Below are 20,845 nucleotides of genomic sequence, written 5' to 3'. Positions count from 1 at the left end.
ATAAGACAATTTAGGCATAATGGGAGTGGACGTTTTATTTTCTCAGCCCACTCTCACCCACGCCAAGTTCGCAACATTCCTGAGTTTGACTCACAAATTAATTGTATATTAGTCAACATTTCTCGTGGAAAAAAAATCACACGGAATGTGCCCGACACCATTATAGCTCAGAAGCTAAGAAGGCTTGTGCCTGGATTGTGTTTCGATGGGTGACCATTGGCATTGAATAAAAATAGGTGTTATAGGCTGCTGTGGGACAACAGTGTGGGCAGCAGAGGGTAGTGCAGAAAAATTGAGATTGCTGTACAGTACTATGCTCCCACATCTATGCTCTCCACCTCCACCAACCGGCTATGACCATCTGGGTAAAATATATTTAAAGAAACTCCATCCATCTGCGTTGCATGGAGAGGCCCTTATCCAGAAGTGGATTGACAAAAGGGTAGTACTTATACGGTGATAATCTTCAATATAATCATTCTTATTAAAGTAATACTTTATATTCTAGATTTGAAGTTTTCATGACTGCAAGGATTCATATTCTTAGGTTTTTTCGGTAAAGTCACGTAGGTAAATTTTTTTAATTTAAATTAATAAAAAGTAAAATAAAAATAAAATGAAAATCACGACGTTTCGGAGGCTTGTGTTGCCTCCGAAACGTCGTGATTTTTATTTTATTTTTATTTTACTTCTTATTAATTTTTTTTTTTTACGCACGTGACTTTACCGAAAAACCCAAGAATATAATACTTTATATGGAAATTATATTTATGTATACTGTATATGGCTTGTTCCTGGGCACATTCCACAGATTATTGTAGAATCAGACTTACTTGTGAACAGTACTTGGATTTTGCAACAGCGAGTATGAGTTTGATGATAGGCTGGGACTGGGAGATTAGTGGGGAAACGACATAAATAACGGCTGTGAACTGCTCCAAAGGCTTGATCCCTGAAAAAATAAAAAAAAACATCATCAACATCTCAATTGCACTGGTCAACAAAAATGAATTTTCTGGCCTGGACTTTTGCAGCTGTTTTAGACTAATTTCAGGGTGCCGATTCCAAATCTGATCTCAGATTTGCTCTATCACATCTCATTTTTATGCTATCGGCATACCCCATTTTCATTGATTTTACCCGAAATTAATTCTGTCACTTATGATTGCAAGTTGTTGCGAGTCAGTGACTGCTTTAGTGTTAAAATATGGTGCTGTATTTTTAGGATAGTGTGTTTATAATATCATTTTATGTAGATATCCACATTTATTTAATATTTTTCTTCTGCAGTTTTTATTGAAAATACAATATTTGATATCTCAAAAACCTGATGTGATAGACAAAAACTGATGCCAGATTTGGAATCAGCACCCCAAATTTACCTTAAAAACCGTTGGAATACCTTATGCCAGAAAAAGTGTGACCAGTGTTGTTATTGTTACATCTTTTTTTATCAGCATCGTAATCACCACATGCTCGTCCAAAGCTCTGTTAACGTCGAACATTTTTAAACTCACTGTCCACTCAAAAAAAAAACCTCACAAACATTCCACCGGGTAGCTTATAAACCTAAATAGAAATATCCATAAGTGACTGCACACATCTGAAATCATTTCCATGACACGGTGCATGTCAGTGCTAGCCACGCTGCCAACCAGACTCGTGATTTATTTTGGAGGCACCACTTGCGATTCAGTGGAAGTGCGTAAACTCTGGTGCTAAATCGGCAGACCGAACTCCGTTTGACATTGTGACAAGATCATGCCTCGCGGCTATGGGATTGTAGGAATCCGGCCAAGAAGTGCCAAAGTAAGCAAATATTTGAAAGAGCGTTCCCTTGCCCCCCCCAACCTCCAAAATAAAAACCCCGCAAGCAGAAAAACCTTGCTCCTCTTCAGACTCTGCTGTTACGTGCAATGGAACTCAATTGGCCGCTAAATGCCGGAAATGGTGACGTTTCTTTCTTAGATTAGGACGACACTGGAGCTGTGCACTTCTAAATCTGGATTGAAAACTAATTTCTTTAGAACTGATTTTGTTTGTTTAGTTTGTTGTCCTTTCCCCCACACGTCCGATGGGCACAGTTGGCGAGGTGTGGTGTGAAATAACTTCCAAATGCATACATACATAGTGCTTGTCTCACTGAGGGTCCTCAAATTTGGTTGGTACATCCTCATGCATCTCTGCTCGACATTGAAGACTTCTAAAATGAAGGAAGCTAACCAATGCTTTTTATTGTTTTACAAATATCCATCTCATCGTGATATTTTTTGTTATTTAAACAAATATCGTTATTGTGATATTCTTGACCAATAATTTTTTATGATGGATATTGAAAGTATCCCAGATTTAGATTTGTTATGAATTACACACATCAGCAGGCAATTAAAATGTAGCGGTTTCTCTCTGCACAAAAACTAAACACCTTTAAGGCACTTTCAACAACACACGCGTGCATTAAAAACTGATCGTATAACCTTGACTGCTTCCTCGAATGTTGCAACTTTTACTGTGGACATATATTTCCTGAAAATCACTGGCATTTGCTGATTTTTTTTTGCTGTCTGCTAAGGAACAGGACATAAAATCTGGTTAACTTTTCTGCATTTTTAACTGCTTTCATTTACGGTCGGAATTAATTAAGAGACCTTAAAGTTGCACAACACTTACCCAAAGTAGCGTAATAAAATGGGAAATCAGCGCAATCCGTGGAATACTGTGGCAGAGCGTACAGTCCACCAGGCGATTGGTTCCACAGCATTTTATTTCTGGCTATGTGTGAAAATATCCGGTCTTGAATTATCTGCAAAAACATTTTTTTTTTGCAAGTGGCATTGTAAAACGTTCACCATGAAAAGGGCTGCGCGGAATTATAAACTTGCTATTTTCTGCGCCGGACCACACCACATGATGTACAACTTGCCCGAGGAACTGCACGAATCAATATTTTAAGCCCAGCGTCACTGCGAGTCGTTTATAACAATACTAGTTTCATAATTTGTATTCGTTAAATTACCGTATCCGTCATTTCAACGCAATAAACTATTATTTCACAGGCGTGTAGCTTGAGCTACAAAGGGAAAATGTATTTCAAGTTTAATGTACACAATTATTATAAACCATAATCAAGCAAATATAGAGTATGTGTCGCACAGTTAATACAGTTCATGTTTAATGAACTTCAAGTAAACGCAAAAACGCCTTTCGCTGGTGGCAAATAACGATATCCTGTGATGTGTTTTCATCCTTTTCAAGTCGATTTCTCTGAACAATGGAGAAGCTCACATTTTTTGCAACTTCAAAAAGCAGGTGGGAAATGCGGCGGTGCGCTTCATGGATCTTACCTCAAGTGTGGTCTGCACTATCCTCTCAACGGAAGAGAAGTAAGCCTCCCACAGCATCTGGGTTTGCTGCCTGAGCGCCAAAATCTTGTCATGGTCAATTGATCTAACGACCGATGGGATCTAGGTAGGGAAGGGGATTTTAGGACAAACAGATGTTTTAATCATATATGATGTGCGCTTGGCACCATGCCGTGTAAATGTTGTATGTGATTCAGTTAACGAGAGCAATCGGTGTACGTTACACGGCTTGCGTGCAGCTGTGCATCTCTGCGATGTGTTTTCGAGCTGTACCCGCGATGTCCGACGTTTTGCCCCGCGCACTGGGGGCTTCCATTTACCAGCACGCGGAGCGCGACGTCGGACATCGGGCCGAACAACACGCAGTGCGCAACCCAAAAAAAACACACACACACCGGAGGGGCTTGCAGCAGGAACCACAAAAAAAACCTCCGTGGTGGTACGTAAGTTGTAGTGTCCGCCAATGATGTTATTGATGCTGATATGGATAGGATTCTCCAAGTTACAAACATACAAACTCCAGCTTAAATGTTTGACATGAACGTTCATCGAGGGCCATATGTGTGCAACGGAAGAGTGTTCCTGATAATTACACAGGATTGTGCACCACCCAAACAATACCAAAACACACATTCCATTAAAAGTATTCCATTCCAATTGGTAGCGTAACGTGCCAAAACCCACTTCATTTGAATGCAGCACAGTGCATTTGAAACAGCAATCGTGCTGTGACGGTTCCACCTGAAGACGGAAGCTTGTGTTGCCTCCGAAACGTCGTGATTTTTATTTTATTTTTATTTTACTTTTATTAATTTTAAATTTTCACCTACGTGACTTTACTGAAAAACCTAAGAATATGAATCCTTGCAGTCACGAAAGCTTCAAATCTAGAATTAGCACAGTGCATTTGTTTAAAATGTAAAAATGCGGAGTTGGTAATCACCATTTCTAAGGCCACACTTGGCCTCAGGAGGTCTCGACTGCCTTCTGCCACCAGTGCACTTCAGGCGGCGCTTGGCATTGGATCCAATTTACTTCGACGGATTACACGAGCTTACGGGCCCTCCTGCCATATTGTGGCTGCCTCGAGGCCTAGGAGCCACCGAGCCTGGCAAATCCTAGCCGGCTGCTCCTCCTGGGAGATCCGTTTGGTGAGGATGATCCAGCAGACAGGATCGTCGTGCTTTTTTGACCCACGATAAGTCTGCGATCAGCTGTATCGGAATAAAATGTGGGGGAGGGGGCTCTCCCTTCCACCATTCCTGCTTCAACGATGCACAGGCCGCACTTGGCCATGCGTCCTCTGTGGCCACGACGAGATGACCGCGCGCCGTGGCCCGTCTGCGTTTTCACGCGAGCAGCGAACACCAGGCGCTTAACGATATCAATGCCGATTGAAAGCTTTCGTGACTGCAGGGATTCATCTTCTTGGTTCTTTCAGTAAAGTCACGTAGAATGGAAATAATAAAATAATAAAAATAAAACATAATTAAATAATTCTCGCGACGTTTCGGCCACAACGCAAGCAGCCGTCCTCAGGTGAAGAACAGGTCTGTCGACTCTGTCTTATCGACAGACCTGTTCTTCACCTTAAGACGGCTGCTTGCGTTGTGGCCGAAACGTCGTGAGAATTATTTCATTATGTTTTATTTGTATTTTATTATTTCCATTCTACGTGACGTTACCGAAGAGAAATCAATGCCACTCGTGCCAACCTACAATGGGTGCACACTTAGACATAACCTCACCTTCTGTGTATACCTTTCATATTTTTCTGGGGATATATAATTTTGGGGAAAAATATACGTGCGTGTGTGTGTGTATGGCGGGGGCTTTGCGGGGTGGAAAAGAGTGATCGAGAATGGTTAGCAGGCCGCACTGTGAACACGGCGCCATCAATTTGATTCCTGGTCAGGGCTGACGTGAGTGGCGAGCGATATGTGAAAGAGTCTTGGGTCTTTCCCAAGACGATCTAGCCTTAATTGAGTAGCTGGTATGATTTCGATTTAAAGCTTTCGTGACTGCAGGGATTCATCTGCTTGGTTCTTTCGGTAAAGTCACGTAGAATGGAAATAATAAAATAATAAAATAATAAAAATAAAACATTATAATATAATTCTCACGACGTTTCGGCCACAACGCAAGCAACCATCCTCAGGTGAAGAACAGGTCTGTCGAGAAGACAGCGTCTGAATGAAACACCCCAGGCTTGGAGCGTATATTTAAGCTGGGTTGGAGGGGGAAGAGAGCCTTAGCTGGCATGATGTAGAACCTTTATGATGTATAAACTTTAATGGGGAGACAAAGGTGGCTCTGCATGGTGCTAGATATGCCTCATGCCTTAATAGGTGGTTTCTAACAGTATTTGCAAAAAACAAATCTATGTAGGCTATATGAGAGATCTTTGTTTATTTGTGTTTGTTTGATTTTTTTGTTGCTGCTGCTGCATTCATACATTTTGTGTTGCTTTGAGTCACGTGGGTTACACGCGTGCGCTCTGCCTAATGTCGCATTCTTTTCTGCAGCAGAAGTAAACTTAAGAGGCATTTGTTTTCATGAAGTGACCTTATATAAAATGAAACTGCCCACACCTATGTTCCAGGTATCTTAAGGGAGGATGGATCAGGCTATATGAAAGAGATATGCAGTTGCATGCACGCTTTGGTGAACAATCCCAGTTTTTTTTTCTTCATGTATTTTATTTCACAAAATGAAAAAAATACTGATGTATCATTGCATCACAAAGAACAAAGAACACATCAGACAGAACTGCAAATTACTGGACCAGTGAACTGCTTCCTCTTTCAAACACCAATCATTTCGTAATAGCTTTTCCCAGCCTGTCGGAATCAAAGTCCTGCCTTAAGCCTGCAGCGGTGCCTCATTAATCTGCAGGGTTACAAGCTGTGGCTAGAATGCTCTTGGGAGCGGTCAAGCAGAAAAGTGGTGGAAAGTTATGCCGCTCGTTCACGTGCACTTGCAAACATACTTGAAGAAGCAGCCTCTCCTCCCCGCGAATGACGGACTTGCTCCAGTCGATCACCTCGGAGAAGGGAAGCTCCCAGCCATTGCTAAGGAGCACTGGAACACATGCAGCCTGACACAGAAGAGAACAAATCATTGTGGCCATGGTTAAGGAAGAAAATGCTGGATTTTGTTCGTACTTTTTAAAATTTATTTCACCAGGTAAGGCCCAATGAGCTATTTCGCTCTTTTTCAGAAACGACCTGGCCACAAATAATAATTCAACAAAGTGGCTTATCACGTGGATATTTATAGCAGACAAATACTCTCAGCAGATGTTTTTTTTTTTACGTGAAGGGAAAACAACTAGAGGACCCAGAGAAAAAAGACTACAGGGAGTACGTGCAAACTCGAACTATACTGCAGGCATCAGGGTCAGGATCAAACCCACGACCTCCTGTATACCAGGCAAGGTAGTTAACATCTCCTAGCCACCAAAGGTGGAAACGCAAAGCTGCCCAGCAGGAAGTAGATTGGGGTTCGGAAAGTATGGGTCGAGAGGAATTGTTTCATTGGCCTTCTCTTCCACGCTGGCTAGACACCTTGAAACAGGTGTGAGTGCCAACACTCCACCTCTACCACACGTGACCTTCCCATCGATTCACTGTAGCATGCACTCATTAGCACTGCTGGGTGGACAGAGGCACTGCCGGTTTTAAAAACCTTGCTCATTGCTTCAACTGCCGTGCCGAGATATGGAATGCAATCGGCGACCTCTGGATTTGCAAGTCCCGTGCGGTAACCATTACACCATCCGTGTTACTCTACTGGTACATAGGTAAAAGCCAATGGAGAAACACATAAAATAAAATATTGCACAATTTGTTTGAAAAATTAATAGACCTGTGGGGGGGAGAAAAAAAAATCAATGAGTGGAAAAAAAACAAAAGTGTGAGGTAAAAACAATTTAAAATGCGTGGTAAAATGTGGTCTGAAATTATTGGCCAAATTGCCTTTCAAATAACAATTAATGTACGTACGTTCGAGACCCAAAACCAACAACGAGGGCTAGAAGCGCAGGTGTTTGGCAGCATGAAGACCATAATTAAAAAAATGCAAGCATAGAATTATTCAAGGTGGTCATGCTGGCATCGGGTTTGGCTCCAAACAGATTTCCGGGGGCATGGAGATTTGCGGAATACATAACGTCCACAAGTGTTCGGAGGCAGCAGGGTTTTGTGTGTGTGTGTCACTTCTAAAGGCCGACGATGTGCTTTGTGATTCCGTACCCCAACGCACTGACGTCATGTCTGGGCTTGGCATTTGGTGACCCCGTGCACAGAGGCAAGTATTGTTCAAGGGGCAGGAGAGAAAGGCAATGGAGGGCGTCACAACTGAAGCTAGAGCCAGCCTTGGAAGGAAGCAAGGAACGCTTGCGTGCTTGCACTGCTTTAGCCCAGGACAACTATAAAGCCAGCTATTCTGGGTAAAAAAAAAATCCCTTACTGCAAATATTCTGCATTGAATTACACGTGCCACGTGCCTGCAGCCTGCACATTGCACTAACACATTAGTATACCGCTTAAGGCACCCTAAAAAATGTCCTTTTCAGGAAAACACGATGAATACACGAGACTTTTCCCAAGTAAACTTGCAATGATGTAATTGCTGTTCGTACAAAAAAAATGTGTAAATAAGCAATACAACAATAACGGGATTGATTAAACGAAAACAATGTTTTAATAAAAGATGCATTTTTAGCGTAAACACAAAACATGATGTGGCGTATTCATATGCATGCCTGATAAAAAAATATTTTAATCGCATCTGTATATCTTGGCTTGTGACAATGAGGCTTGTATTAAACTGTGTTGACTTGCTAATTTTTTTGCTGAGGAGACTGCACTTTTTTTTCAAAAGTATATCTAGAAAAATGGGATAAAATTTAAAACATATAAAAGTTTAATTTCTAAATGAGGGTGTAAAACATTGACATTCATTAATTGTTGGTGTGTTTTTAATTTAAGTTTGTATAAATCCTCAGCAGGTTTTAATTACTGGAATGTCTTAACGCAGGTCAAAGCAATCCCAATTACTTTGACCTAATTAAGTTACGGATTTAAAAAAATATTTTGATAGTAAGAAGTTAATTAATCAATACGCATTGGGAGGGGGGGGGTGTTTATTTAGAACAAGACATATTCATATTAAACTTTAGGCACCCGTTTTATTAGGTCACATTTTATTACATGTTAAGTAAGGAAGTCACAGGAATTAATCACGAGAAAAACACTAAAAAACAACTCACAATTGGCAGTTACTGTAGATAATCGCATTCAAATCAGAACACAAATAATTTACAAGGTTATTAAATGGGATGATGAATGAAAGTACATTTCAAACATTATTTGCAAACTGAAAAATAACAGACTTGAATAAAATATAAATGTAAGAATATGGTCAAAGAACTACATGGTAGGGCTCTATTTCGCAGTCATGTGCTTGCTAGTTCTGAAAAGTAATACGTGTGCACCTTTTGGTGTCGTCTGGTCCAACCCATGTGAGACTAGGCTCTAAGGAAAGCTGTCACGGGTGTGGACCAATCAACTTCAAGGACAGTGCACATTATCAGAGTTATGTCTTTTGTTTGTATTATGACTGCAGGTATTGCGGTCTATGCAAACATGACTCCTTGTAAAAAGGCGTCAGTTTTGTTGCCAGATAGAAGGGTAAAAAACCAATTATCGTAATACGTGTGCTGTTAAATTTCGATTTAAAGCTTTCGTGACTGCAGGGATTCATCTTCTTGGTTCTTTCGGTAAAGTCACGTAGAAGGGAAGTAATAAAATAATAAAAATAAAACATAATAAAATAAGACAGACCTGTTCTCCGCCTGAGGACGGATACTTGCGTTGTGGCCGAAACGCCGTGAGAATTATTTTATTGATATGCGCATTCTTTTGTTAAGGCGCTCTTCTTCCACCTCCAACCCAGCTTATATATAAGCTCCAAGCTTGGCAGTGTCTCATTCTTCACCTGAAGACGGCTGCTTGCGTTGTAGACGAAACGTCGTGAGAATTATTTGATTATGTTTTATTTTTAAATCATTTATATTAAGTTCACTTGCGTGCTTGCTTGCTTGCTTACGACCGTGCAAATCTTTCAGTCGTTTTTTAACCCACTTCCCGTGATCCAATCAAGCTGAAATTTTCCACACAGACTCGTTGTGCGTGACAATTAATGTTCGTTTCCAAAATGTTACACTTTTTAGGACAAAAATATTATATTTAATTACCAATTGCTTAATGGTGCAATGCAATAATCTGACCCATAGGTGGCAGCCATCTCAAGCCAGAGGACGAGAGGACTCTAGCCGCCTCGCATATAAAGGATTTATAGTGAAAAACTTTGTTTTTACGGGTTATACTTATTATTATTTTATTACTTCCCTTCTACGTGACTTTACCGAAAGAACCAAGAAGACGTGTGCTTTTGCCCAGGAACTCCCACAATGCACAAAGCCTCCCTTCCATGCCAAATGGTTTTATTTACCAGTCCATTGGAAACAATGAAAAAAAACTGTGAAAATCAATAATTCGCTTTTTTGTTTTGTGTATTTAAGATTTATTTCATACATTTTCTCTCCGCTAAGTGCAGAAATGCAATCAGTGCTGGACCAGCCTATTTTTGGCATGGCTAGGTTTTCGAAACTAACACGGCAGTGGGCATGGCCAGCAAAGAAACATGTAATTTTTTATAATATATTAATGAACCTGTAAAAAACATTTTTGGACTGGAAAAACGGCTCACTTACCTAGAGTTATGGTTATATAGCTGCATGTAAATTGATCTGTGCACTGGGAGCGGAGCAGTGGTGCAGTGGTTAGAACACCTCGCTATGAGTCTGACGATCTGAGTTAAATTCCTGGTCACGGACAACATCAGTGGCGAGTGGCATCTGAAGCAGGCCCCACACCATACTTAACCAACACACACCTACCAGCGTGATGAAGGTTGGTGAAACAATCCCCTATGACAGACATGGCATGGCGAGGCATTCATCCAGCGTTGCATTGATAAAGGGCTGTATAAGTAATAACAATAGGTGCCAAATGGAAGAAAAAAAAGTCTCTATTAAAATTCCCGAGCAGAAATGCCAAGCTTGTTTATATTACAATTGGGTGGCAGGGTAGCACAGTCATAATGCGTGCATGACAGCTAGAAGGGCCCCGGTTCGATTCCAATCACGGACACCTTTGTGTGTGGAGTGTTGCAAAATTCTCTTCCCCTGTTCTGCACGAGTTTCTGCTTTCCTTCCATAGCAAAAAAATCCACCATACAATGCAACTGCTAATTGGCAAAACATCCGAATGCTGAAAAATTCCCTGCAAATCAATCACATTGGATTGCAGAGCTCCACATTGCCCCGTACTTTGCAGGACCCTCCTGAAGATGCCTTGAGACACAGGGAGGCTTTCCTCGGCAAACAAGTTTGACAATAATAATTAAATGTACCCAATCGGTCTGCTTTCAAATCGAATCCTTTACATCATCCGCACCTAGTTTACACAAAAAAGGCTCATTCCTAACAGCGTGCTTCAGCCGCACCGAACCTCACAATAATAATATCCAGGGCCTACCTTGGCTCCTCCCACCCTCAACCAGTATATACACAAGGACTGTTTTCTTGGAATCTCTCTCACTTGATACAGCAAGCGTGCTGTGACGGTTCCACCTGAAGACGGAAGCTTGTGTTGCCTCCGAAACGTTGTGATTTTTATTTAATTTTTATTTTACTTTTATTAATTTAAATTTTTTACCTACGTGACTTCACCGAAAAAACATAAGAATATGAATCCTTGCAGTCACGAAAGCTTCAAATCTAGAACCTTTAACATCGAGTCCAACGGAAGGGTCTGCATGGCAACTCTCCGGCCACCGAGTTCTGACGTTTGCCTCCACACGCCCGGGCCTTCGCCAACCTTGCAGTTCCGCAAGGTTGCCGAAGGTCCTGGAAGCTGTGTCCTGGGGGGCGAAACGTCGAACATCACGCTGAACAACACAACGGGTGTAAAACATAGAGCTGTGCGCCTTTTGGCGTCATCTGGTCCAACCCATGTGAGACTAGGCTCTAAGGAAAGCTGTCTCGGGTGTGGACCAATCAACTTCCAGGACAGTGCATACATTTTCAGAGTTATGTTTTTTTTTTTATTATGGCTGCAGGTATTGTGGTCTATGCAAACATGACTCCTTGTAAAAAAGGCGTCAGTTTTGTTGTCAGATAGAAGGGTAAAAAACCAATTAACAACATGGAAACCTAATAATTGTTTTTTTACCCTTCTATCTGGCAACAAAACTGACACATTTTTTACAAGGAGTCATGTTTACATAGACCACAATACCTGCAGTCATAATGCAAACAAAAAACATAACTTCAAGGACAGTGCACATTATCAGAGTTATGTTTTTTGTTTGCATTCCGACCGTAGGTATTGTGGTCTATGCAAACATGACTCCTTGTAAAAAAAAGTGTCAGTTTAGTTGCCAGATAGAAGGGTAAAAAAACAATTAACAACATGGAAACCTTTCGGACGAGAGAGAGAGAGAGACGCACGGCACGCGCTGGCGGGTTTCTACCTGCAGCGCCTCGAGGAAACGAAAGGAGCCCAAGCGTCGACCACGTGGCACCAGGCAGAACGTGGAGTTGTGTAGCATCTCCTGGTAGTCGTACCTGCGACACACAAGCGCGGTTTAGCATCGGCGCGGGTGGACGTAAAAGCAACTCACCGAAGGAGAATTCCACCCACCTCCCCACCCCCCCTTTGTCCAGGAAAATGTCTCCAGGTTGTAAAACACGTGCGTTAACTGTGAATCATTATTAACTTGTATTTAAGGGCTGGTCTTTTGGAGTTTTCCTCACTTGATGCAGTAATTTTAGCTGTGACTGTCCCACCTGATGACGGAGACCTTGTGTTGCCTCCGAAACGTCGTGATTTATTATTTTACTTTATTATATTATTTTATTATATTATTTTATTTTATTTCCATTATTACTTTTATTAACTTTTAATTTTATTTTTTACTTACGTGACTTTACCGAAAAAACCTAAGATTATTATTGGTCGGCCTGATGGGCACGGGATTGGTCTCTGACAGCGAAGGTAATTATGATAATAATAACCTCTATTTTATAAAGCGCCTTTCATATTGAAGTATCTCATGGCGCTGTACGTAAAGATAAAGCTACACTCACAAATATCGATGAATCTAAGGGAAATAGGAAGCTGATAATAATGTTAATGACCACTCTCGAAATTCCATTAATATGAATAACTACGATAAAAGCCAATAACAATAATTGCAGAGTAATCCAATCAGACAACAAAGTCGTATTTTTTTCCATCTTAGGTTACAGGGAAAGCACATAGTACAAATAGGCGAGTTTTAAGACGCGATTTTAAAAAGTGACACGGATAAAGGTGAAGATGCAGTCCCCGCAGTTTCTCGGTCGTGGCCACTGCTGGCTCAAGCGCTGCAGGACCCGTCTGTGTACGGTTGCGTCTTCAGTATGGACGGCGTCGTGGTTTGCCAGTTGGTTGAGATTAACAACAGACACCACGACCAAGAGCGCGAGAAACTCAATGTGCTGTGGAATCGCGAGCAACTAAGGCAGTGGTTCTTAACCTGGGGTGGACGTGCCACTTGGAGGTGCGAGATGGTCCTTTCTGGGGGTCCGAGACACGGTACGATTTTTTTTTAGAAGGTGAATTATTGAAACACAAATTAAGCACCGGCATCTTAGTACAACTACTTTGTTTCATCAAACCCTATGTATATATTAACATTATATATTCTAGACGGAGGCTTGTGTTGCATCCGAAACGTCGTGATTTTTATTTAATTTTCCTTTTATTACTTTTATTATTTTCAATAAAATTTTTTTACTTACGTGACTTTACCGAAAAAACCTAAGAATATGAACATTATACATGTTTAAACGATTGAGAAATAAAGGGCTTCAAGGCTGCAGTAAAGGTTAAGAACCACTGAACTAAGGGATTTCAATAGCCTGAAGAGGCAATTATCCAGCAGTAGATAGATCGTGGCTGGTGATGATCACGTGATACAAATTGCTGCACACTTCACCCAATCATCTCTTCCACGATCAACGTCCCAGCGACGTCTTCTCTACACTATTAACCTAACCTCTTATGGCGCATATTTATAGAAAACTCTTTGAATTTCTACACCGCCAGATGACGAGTGGACAAGGGTGGCTGGATAATTGGAGGAGAGAATGTGTCGCCGGCAGGAGCAAAAATCGCAAATCTAAATGTATTACAAGTCACTCACTGTATACACTCATTTACAATGCCATCTTTGTGGTGGAAATCATGCTTTAAAATACGTTGCCTATCTCCCAGATTTAATAGCAACACCTCATTTTGTAGTTCCACTGAGTCGCCTCCAAAGAAATGCAATTGGACCAAAATAATCTAAAAACGGGAAAATATATATATGCCAGCTGTAACGATGACAAAAAATATTGATCTCAGCCACAATGGACAGAAGGAAACCAACTGTGAGTCCTTCCTCTGATAGTGGCCAATTGGAACACATTTCTAGGCACTCACTGCTCTTTACTTTTTTGTACTCTCTGTGGTGGAAAGCACTTAAAATGGGGGTCACAAAGCAACATGCGTTTAAAGAAAATATAACGAATTCAGGGTGAAAATAATCGTGTAAAAATAAAATATATTTTTGCAAAAAGTATTTTGAAATTGCAGAGTAATTCTGTAGAGCTGCCAATAGCTAAACATTATAGTAACATATTTTGTTATTTGTGATGCTAGGAAATGTGTAGTTAATAAATTGACTACGATATGTATATTCAACTGACATATAGCATGCATATTTATGGTAATACATTGCAATGATTGCAACTCAATATTAATAATTGTATACATTTCAAAGGTATGCAAAAATCAGAACAAAAACAACAACGCCTCTTGATGGTGCATTGTCATATTTTCTACGTGTCTTTACACCACCACAAATTTTTCGTCATTTTGAAATATCGCTGCTTTTTTTCTGAAGTTACGCTGTGGCTTGTAAAACTCTATTACTCGAGATGAAAAAGACGCCTCTGAAAGTATTATCTATCCACTAGATGGCATCGTTCAGCTACTACAGCAAACAGTGTGCAATGTATACACAGGTGAACGCCTCTGCGAACTTTGAGTGCATTGTGCTCACGTGGAAAATTCCGAAAATGTACAGTGGCCGCTTGTTTCATAGCCGATGCTGCATATCCAAATATCAGGTCCAAATATCTCCTTTAATGGATGAGCTTACGCGCGAGGAGCATCTCTTAGTATTCATTCTGAGCACGTAAAATATTCAGTAACTTCAAATCATATAACCAGAGTTGAAAACGTTACATGCCCTAGCTTAAATGCATCAGCACATCAACAGTCCGATGTACAACATCTCCTTCATGAACGCGAAAATTGAAGACGCAAGCCACAGTCGGGCGACTGTGGCCACGCGATCCAAACTATGGGCCACGATAAACCACTGTAGTCTGCAGTCCTTCCATGGTGGAACAGCAAAACTCCACGCACTCTCTCCTGAAGCCGTCTCGTGGCTAGCAGACCTCGGCATTGGTATTTATCTCCTGAACATATTGCCATCGTTTGCAGGAATATATCAGAAATAATGTGTTGATGTTCCCCCCCCCCCCGCTTCATTGCTACAATATAATATATACAGTGTAACTAGGGCTATCTCTGACCCATTTTACCATTATTCCTATTACTTGTGTAATGACAGGGTGACACCTGTTGGCCGGGAGTGGTAATTACGGTCATGGCTGCATTACGTAATGCCTTATTATAAGGGGGGCGTATCTGGGGTGAAGGTGAAAGGCAGAGTCAGTCGAGAAGCTCCGGGAACCGGCTCGAAGGTTCTGGAAAGCGGGCGTGGCCATAAGTGGAGCTTGGCCACACCGGGACAGATATAAGGGGCACCGAACCAGAGGTTCGTGGCTGTTACAGGTCCTGGGTCCTCGTTGCGTCGCTGCTCGTTGTCATCTCTTCGTCTCCGACCACGTGGCTGATCTTATGGAAGATTCTCTCCGTCGCCGTCGCTGCGCTGGTCGAACAGCTTGTGTAGCGAAGCCGGAAATGAGGCTACGTGTTAGGATCGGCTATGTGTAGCTGCGTCACACAATGTCTCGCCCAGTGTGTTCTGAATAAATAAGAAGCCTTCTACTCGACGTGTCTCAGAAGTCGCTCACTACACTTGTATCTGCATCCTCGTTTTCCTATAATTCGTCATTATCTGCTCTTATCCCCATGCTGTTTGGCAGAAGAGCTTCCTATTATCTGCAATGTTTGATGGATAAGAGGAGTCACGTGAAAAATGTATCCAATTAACCACTTCTTATCGTGTGTATTGACTTTCCCTTTTCCCCAGGATATACTTTGTAAAATTACATGATAAATTAAGCAATCTGCATATTTTTTGGTGAATAAGATTATACTTTTTAAATCTGCTTTCTTGTCTTCTGCAGGGTAAGCGGAGTACGTTTGCAGATGACATCGTGGATAATGGCATCCACAACGTTAAACCGTACATCACCGTATTTTTAACATGAGTTTCTACTGTAAAAAATACTCCGGAACTATGAAAAATTTCAACTAGTTACTCTTACAGGTATTGACTAAAACGTCCACGTCCACCAAAAAAACATCTATTTTTCTTGCCGTTGCGTTTGTACCAGAGCTCCGCATTAAGGTGGGATTCTGCGTTAACCCGAGGGCACCTCGCGGCTCCACTGACTTCACCAAACAATTCCACGACCTGCAAACGTGTCGCTGGCAAGCCGGAGAATGCCTTGCAGGCAACAAGTGGCCCGCATTCCTCGCCGCGCACGCCGCTTGCTCAAACGGAATGCAAGTCTGCAGTTTGGCCCATACGCATCTGTTTCGCTAGCCTACTTTGGCAACACGCTAACTGTCAGGCGATGAGCTCGAAGTAGGTTTTTTTTCGACAACCGCTTTACGGTGCTTGGTAGCAACGCAGAGTCCTTCATATCGTCCGCGAGAAACTAGACGCCGACTAAGAGTTTGTGTGTGTTTGTGTTTTCTCTAGTGGGGAGCAGCAGTGTGGCGGTTAGCACGCTGCGCTATGAACCCGGCGGACCCGAGTTTGATTCCTGCCCACAGACACCAACTCCAGTGTGATTTTATTTGAACCGGTCATTGGCCTCCTCTAGGTCTACTCAGTCTCAAATTAGTACCTGGTGCAGTGTGTAAGCATTGCCACTAAGAGAGACAAAGGCGGCCGGGCGTGGTGCTGGCCACCCACCCCCTCGTGTGCTGTGCCGACCTTATAATGTAGGTCTACAGTTATCTACGTGAGTCGATGGGTCTCTTATGTGGGTGTCTACGTGGTCCCCGTGGTTTATGTGCGTTAGGAATAAAAACACCACTGAGAAATGACTATTTACAAAACAATACAAAGTTGAAATGAATATTCTTAGGTTTTTTTCGGTAAAGTCACGTAGGTAAAAATTTGAAATTAAAATTAATAAAAGTAAAATTATTTTATTTAGTTTTATTTTCATTTTACTTTTATTAATTTTAATTTTTTACCTACGTGACTTTACCGAAAAAACCTAAGAATATGAATCCTTGCAGTCACGAAAGCTTCAAATCTAGAATTTATATGAATATATGTAGGGCTCACAGTAGGTAACATCTGTATCAGTCAAAGGCACTGTCGTTTGTCTTTATGTAATCATGTTTTCGACAGTATGATTCCACAAACAGTAAATAGGACCAAGGTCCTTACAGCCGTGGAAATCCTGGCAGCGTGTGAAGGCTTAATAGCAATGCTATTTATCCAATTACTGATTTGCTTCATGTTTATACAAAGCAACGTTACAACATTTACTGTTTTGAATAAATGAAAATGCTTCCACAGTGCAAACTAAAATCACGCTGGAAAATTGAAGTGAAATGCATAATCAAATGATGGCCAAGTGCTCTGCACACAAGCATGTTGACATGCTGCAATAGCAAGAGTTGTGATAGCCCTTTATGCAGCAATGCCTGACTAATAAAAAAATGGGTATTCAATAGTGCTCTGCATTGGATTGTTTGACACATAGAGCAAACATTGCCTCGTAATTCACGAACTTGTCTGTCCACGAACCGCATCTGGAATCCGACACGACTGCATCGAGATGAGAGATAAAGTGATGAGAGAAAAAGTGACGAGAGATAAAAGTGATGAGAGATAAAAGTGATGAGAGATAAAGTGATGAGATAACGTGATACGATTGCAAACACGTTTATGTATCTTTCGATTTAAAGCTTTCGTGACTGCAGGGATTCATATTCTTGGTTCTTTCGGTAAAGTCACGTCGAAGGGAAATAATAAAATAATACAAATGAAACAATAAAATTCTCACGACGTTTTGACTGCAACACAAGCAATCATCATCAGGTGTGAAAACCACAGCAAGATTTTTTTTTTTAACCGCCACTTTTTAAAATATTTCTTGCTGTGATTTTCACACCTGATGATGATTGCTTGTGTAGCAGTCGAAACGTCGTGAGAATTTTCTTGTTTTATTTTTATTATTTCCCTTCTACGTGACTTTACCGAAAGAACCAAGAATACGTTTATGTATTTAATAGATTGTGTATTTATTGAAGGTAATTAACTAAAAAGATATATAATTATCCGCAAAATGTTCTACTCTCGAGCATTTTCAGAACGTATCCCTCGCAAACAGCGAGGGAATACTACATACACTTTGAGTTGGTTAATTTTACACGTAGGCTTTCACGACCAACATTATGATTCATATTTTTTTTTCCTTTTGGGTTAGGCCATCGTGTAAAACTGTGTTTCGTTAAACCCTCCTCCACCCAGCGCGGCAAATGAACAAGACTCTGCAGGTGAATGAAGCCTTCCGAATGTACGACTGCTTCAGCGCGACTGCTTCAGCGCGACTGCTGCATTGCTGGAGAGAAATACATTTGGCACGTTTCATCCACGTGGCACTTTTATGAATTGGGCGTGTCAGGTGGTGGAGGGTTTACGGCACACATTTATAAACCACGACCTAACCCAATAGAAACCAATTATGAATCGCAGTCGGAGTATGTTACTCAAATTCCACGTGCAACATTGTTAAAGGTACATGATTAAAAGCTTACAGGTAGGTTATCAACCCACCTCAAATCGCGTCCTCTACTGGCCCACCTTCTAGTCCTGCATATCGGAACATCTCAAGCGTACAGCAGTAATTGCAAAGTGTTCAGGCTGCAGGCGTGTGCTGCTCCTGTGCCTGGCGCAGGAAAACCGCTGCACTGAGACGGGGCCCATGCCGACAGACCCGAGTAACAGACGGGGTTCAAGTAAACGTCGATGACTGGTGAGGAGCATCACATAGACAGGTGGGGCTCAAGAGGGTACTTAGGCTCAGCAGCATCTATCTATTCTATCTGGCAACAAAACTGACACCTTTTTACAAGGAGTCATGTTTGCATAGACCGCAATACCTGCAGTCATAATACAAACAAAAGACATAACTCTGATAATGTGCACTGTCCTTGAAGTTGATTGGTCCACACCCGAGACAGCTTTCCTTAGAGCCTAGTCTCGGGTGTGGACCAATCAACTTCAAGGACAGTGCACATTATCAGAGTTATGTCTTTTGTTTGTATTATGACTGCAGGTATTGCGGTCTATGCAAACATGACTCCTTGTAAAAAGGTGTCAGTTTTGTTGCCAGATAGCAGGGTAAAAAAAACAATTATCATATTTTTACTGGCAAATGAGGTTCCCATAGAGCATCTATCTACTCTAGAACGACATGAAACCTGTTCGTGGAAAGGGGAGACCACGCTCTGGTTGCCCAACCATCCTGGTTCTTTTACGCATCATGTCCTCTCTTTACAGTAGACGCATGTCTTGCAGGCACATTTAATGTGTCTGTTTTGTTGTTGCTGTTGTTGTTGTGTCGGTAACGTAATAATACATGGCCAAATATTCTTTGGGTCTTTCGGTAAACTCACGTAGATAGAACAATAAAAGAATAAAAATGAAAATAAAGTGATTTATTCTTTGGTTTTTTCGGTAAAGTCACGTATAAAAATAAAATAATAAATTAAATAATAGCATACGACGTTTCGATTGCAACACAAGCAATCATCATCAGGTATAATGAAATAGCGACATAGAATATAACCAGAAAACTATAGACAGACATATAAGCAGACAGATATCACCAAGATACAGAGAGAGCAACCCAGGTACAGAGAGAGGTGATCGTCTCTGTGGGGTGGCCTTAAATAGACAGAGGGGGGCCGAGGCAGAGAGAGGGAGGGGGTAGGGAAAACATTTACATGTCAATGAGTACGAAGGGAGGGGAGTAAGGTAAGCAGGCTTAGAGGGAGACAGAACACACTAAATTAAATAACCTAGCAAAGTATCGAAATGTTATGTTAAACGACACAGAGAGTCGGCCAACACACAATTAACGCATTGCCTGGTCGATTACGTATTTCAAAGATTGCTAAGTTAGAATTTAAGTGTGAAAATTCCAAAGAAAGACAAAACATAAAAAATTCTATGTCGCTATTTCATTATACCTGATGATGATTGATTGTGTTGCAATCGAAACGTCGTATGCTATTATTTAATTTATTATTTTATTTTTATACGTGACTTTACCGAAAAAACCAAAGAATAATTCCTGCAGTCACGAAAGCTCCAAAATTAAGATTGAACCACTTCTACGGGGAAGTTCCAAGTTTACCTTTTTCTCTCTCTCTCTGGGTTTCTTGTTCTCTCTCTCTGCCTGTATATTTAGTGTAATTTTCTCTGTCTACACTCGTTTTGTATCGTTCTTAGGTTCTGCTCTGTCCGTGTGTCTCCGTTCCTCTTTTTTTTAATGTTTTGTCTTTCTTTGGAATTTTCACACTTAAATTCTAACTTAACAATCTTTGAAATACGTAATCGACCAGGCAATGCGTTAATTGTGTGTTGGCCGACTCTCTGTGTCGTTTAACATAACATTTCGATACTTTGCTAGGTTATTTAATTTAGTGTGTTCTGTCTCCCTCTAAGCCTGCTTACCTTACTCCCCTCCCTTCGTACTCATTGACATGTAAATGTTTTCCCTACCCCCTCCCTCTCTCTGCCTCCGCCCCCCTCTGTCTATTTAAGGCCACCCCACAGAGACGATCACCTCTCTCTGTACCTGGGTTGCTCTCTCTATGTATCTTGGTGATATCTGTCTGCTTATATGTCTGTCTATAGTTTTCTGGTTATATTCTATGTCGCTATTTCATTATACCTGATGATGATTGCTTGTGTTGCAATCGAAACGTCGTATGCTATTATTTAATTTATTATTTTATTTTTATACGTGACTTTACCGAAAAAACCAAAGAATAATTCCTGCAGTCACGAAAGCTCCAAAATTAAGATTGAACCAC

General features: G+C 41.2%; 1 protein-coding gene across 1 annotated transcript in view; it reads right to left on the bottom strand.

Annotated features, from left to right (window-relative positions):
- LOC133349171 (exostosin-1-like) overlaps window positions 1-20,845 on the bottom strand; it is a 168,926-nt gene that overhangs the window by 12,815 nt on the left and 135,266 nt on the right. Inside the window, exons 2-6 of the mRNA XM_061562439.1 lie at window positions 11,964-12,057; window positions 6,352-6,459; window positions 3,345-3,464; window positions 2,671-2,803; window positions 834-952 (exon numbers count right to left, since the gene is read on the bottom strand). Of these exons, the coding sequence (XP_061418423.1) occupies window positions 834-952; window positions 2,671-2,803; window positions 3,345-3,464; window positions 6,352-6,459; window positions 11,964-12,057 (574 nt within the window). The remainder of the gene's footprint in view (window positions 1-833; window positions 953-2,670; window positions 2,804-3,344; window positions 3,465-6,351; window positions 6,460-11,963; window positions 12,058-20,845) is intronic.

Source organism: Lethenteron reissneri, chromosome 29, assembly GCF_015708825.2.
Source record: "Lethenteron reissneri isolate LAM-NWPU_2019-01 chromosome 29, ASM1570882v1, whole genome shotgun sequence".
Taxonomy (NCBI): Eukaryota; Metazoa; Chordata; class Hyperoartia; order Petromyzontiformes; family Petromyzontidae; genus Lethenteron; species Lethenteron reissneri.
This window is presented reverse-complemented; position numbering and strand designations above follow the sequence as displayed.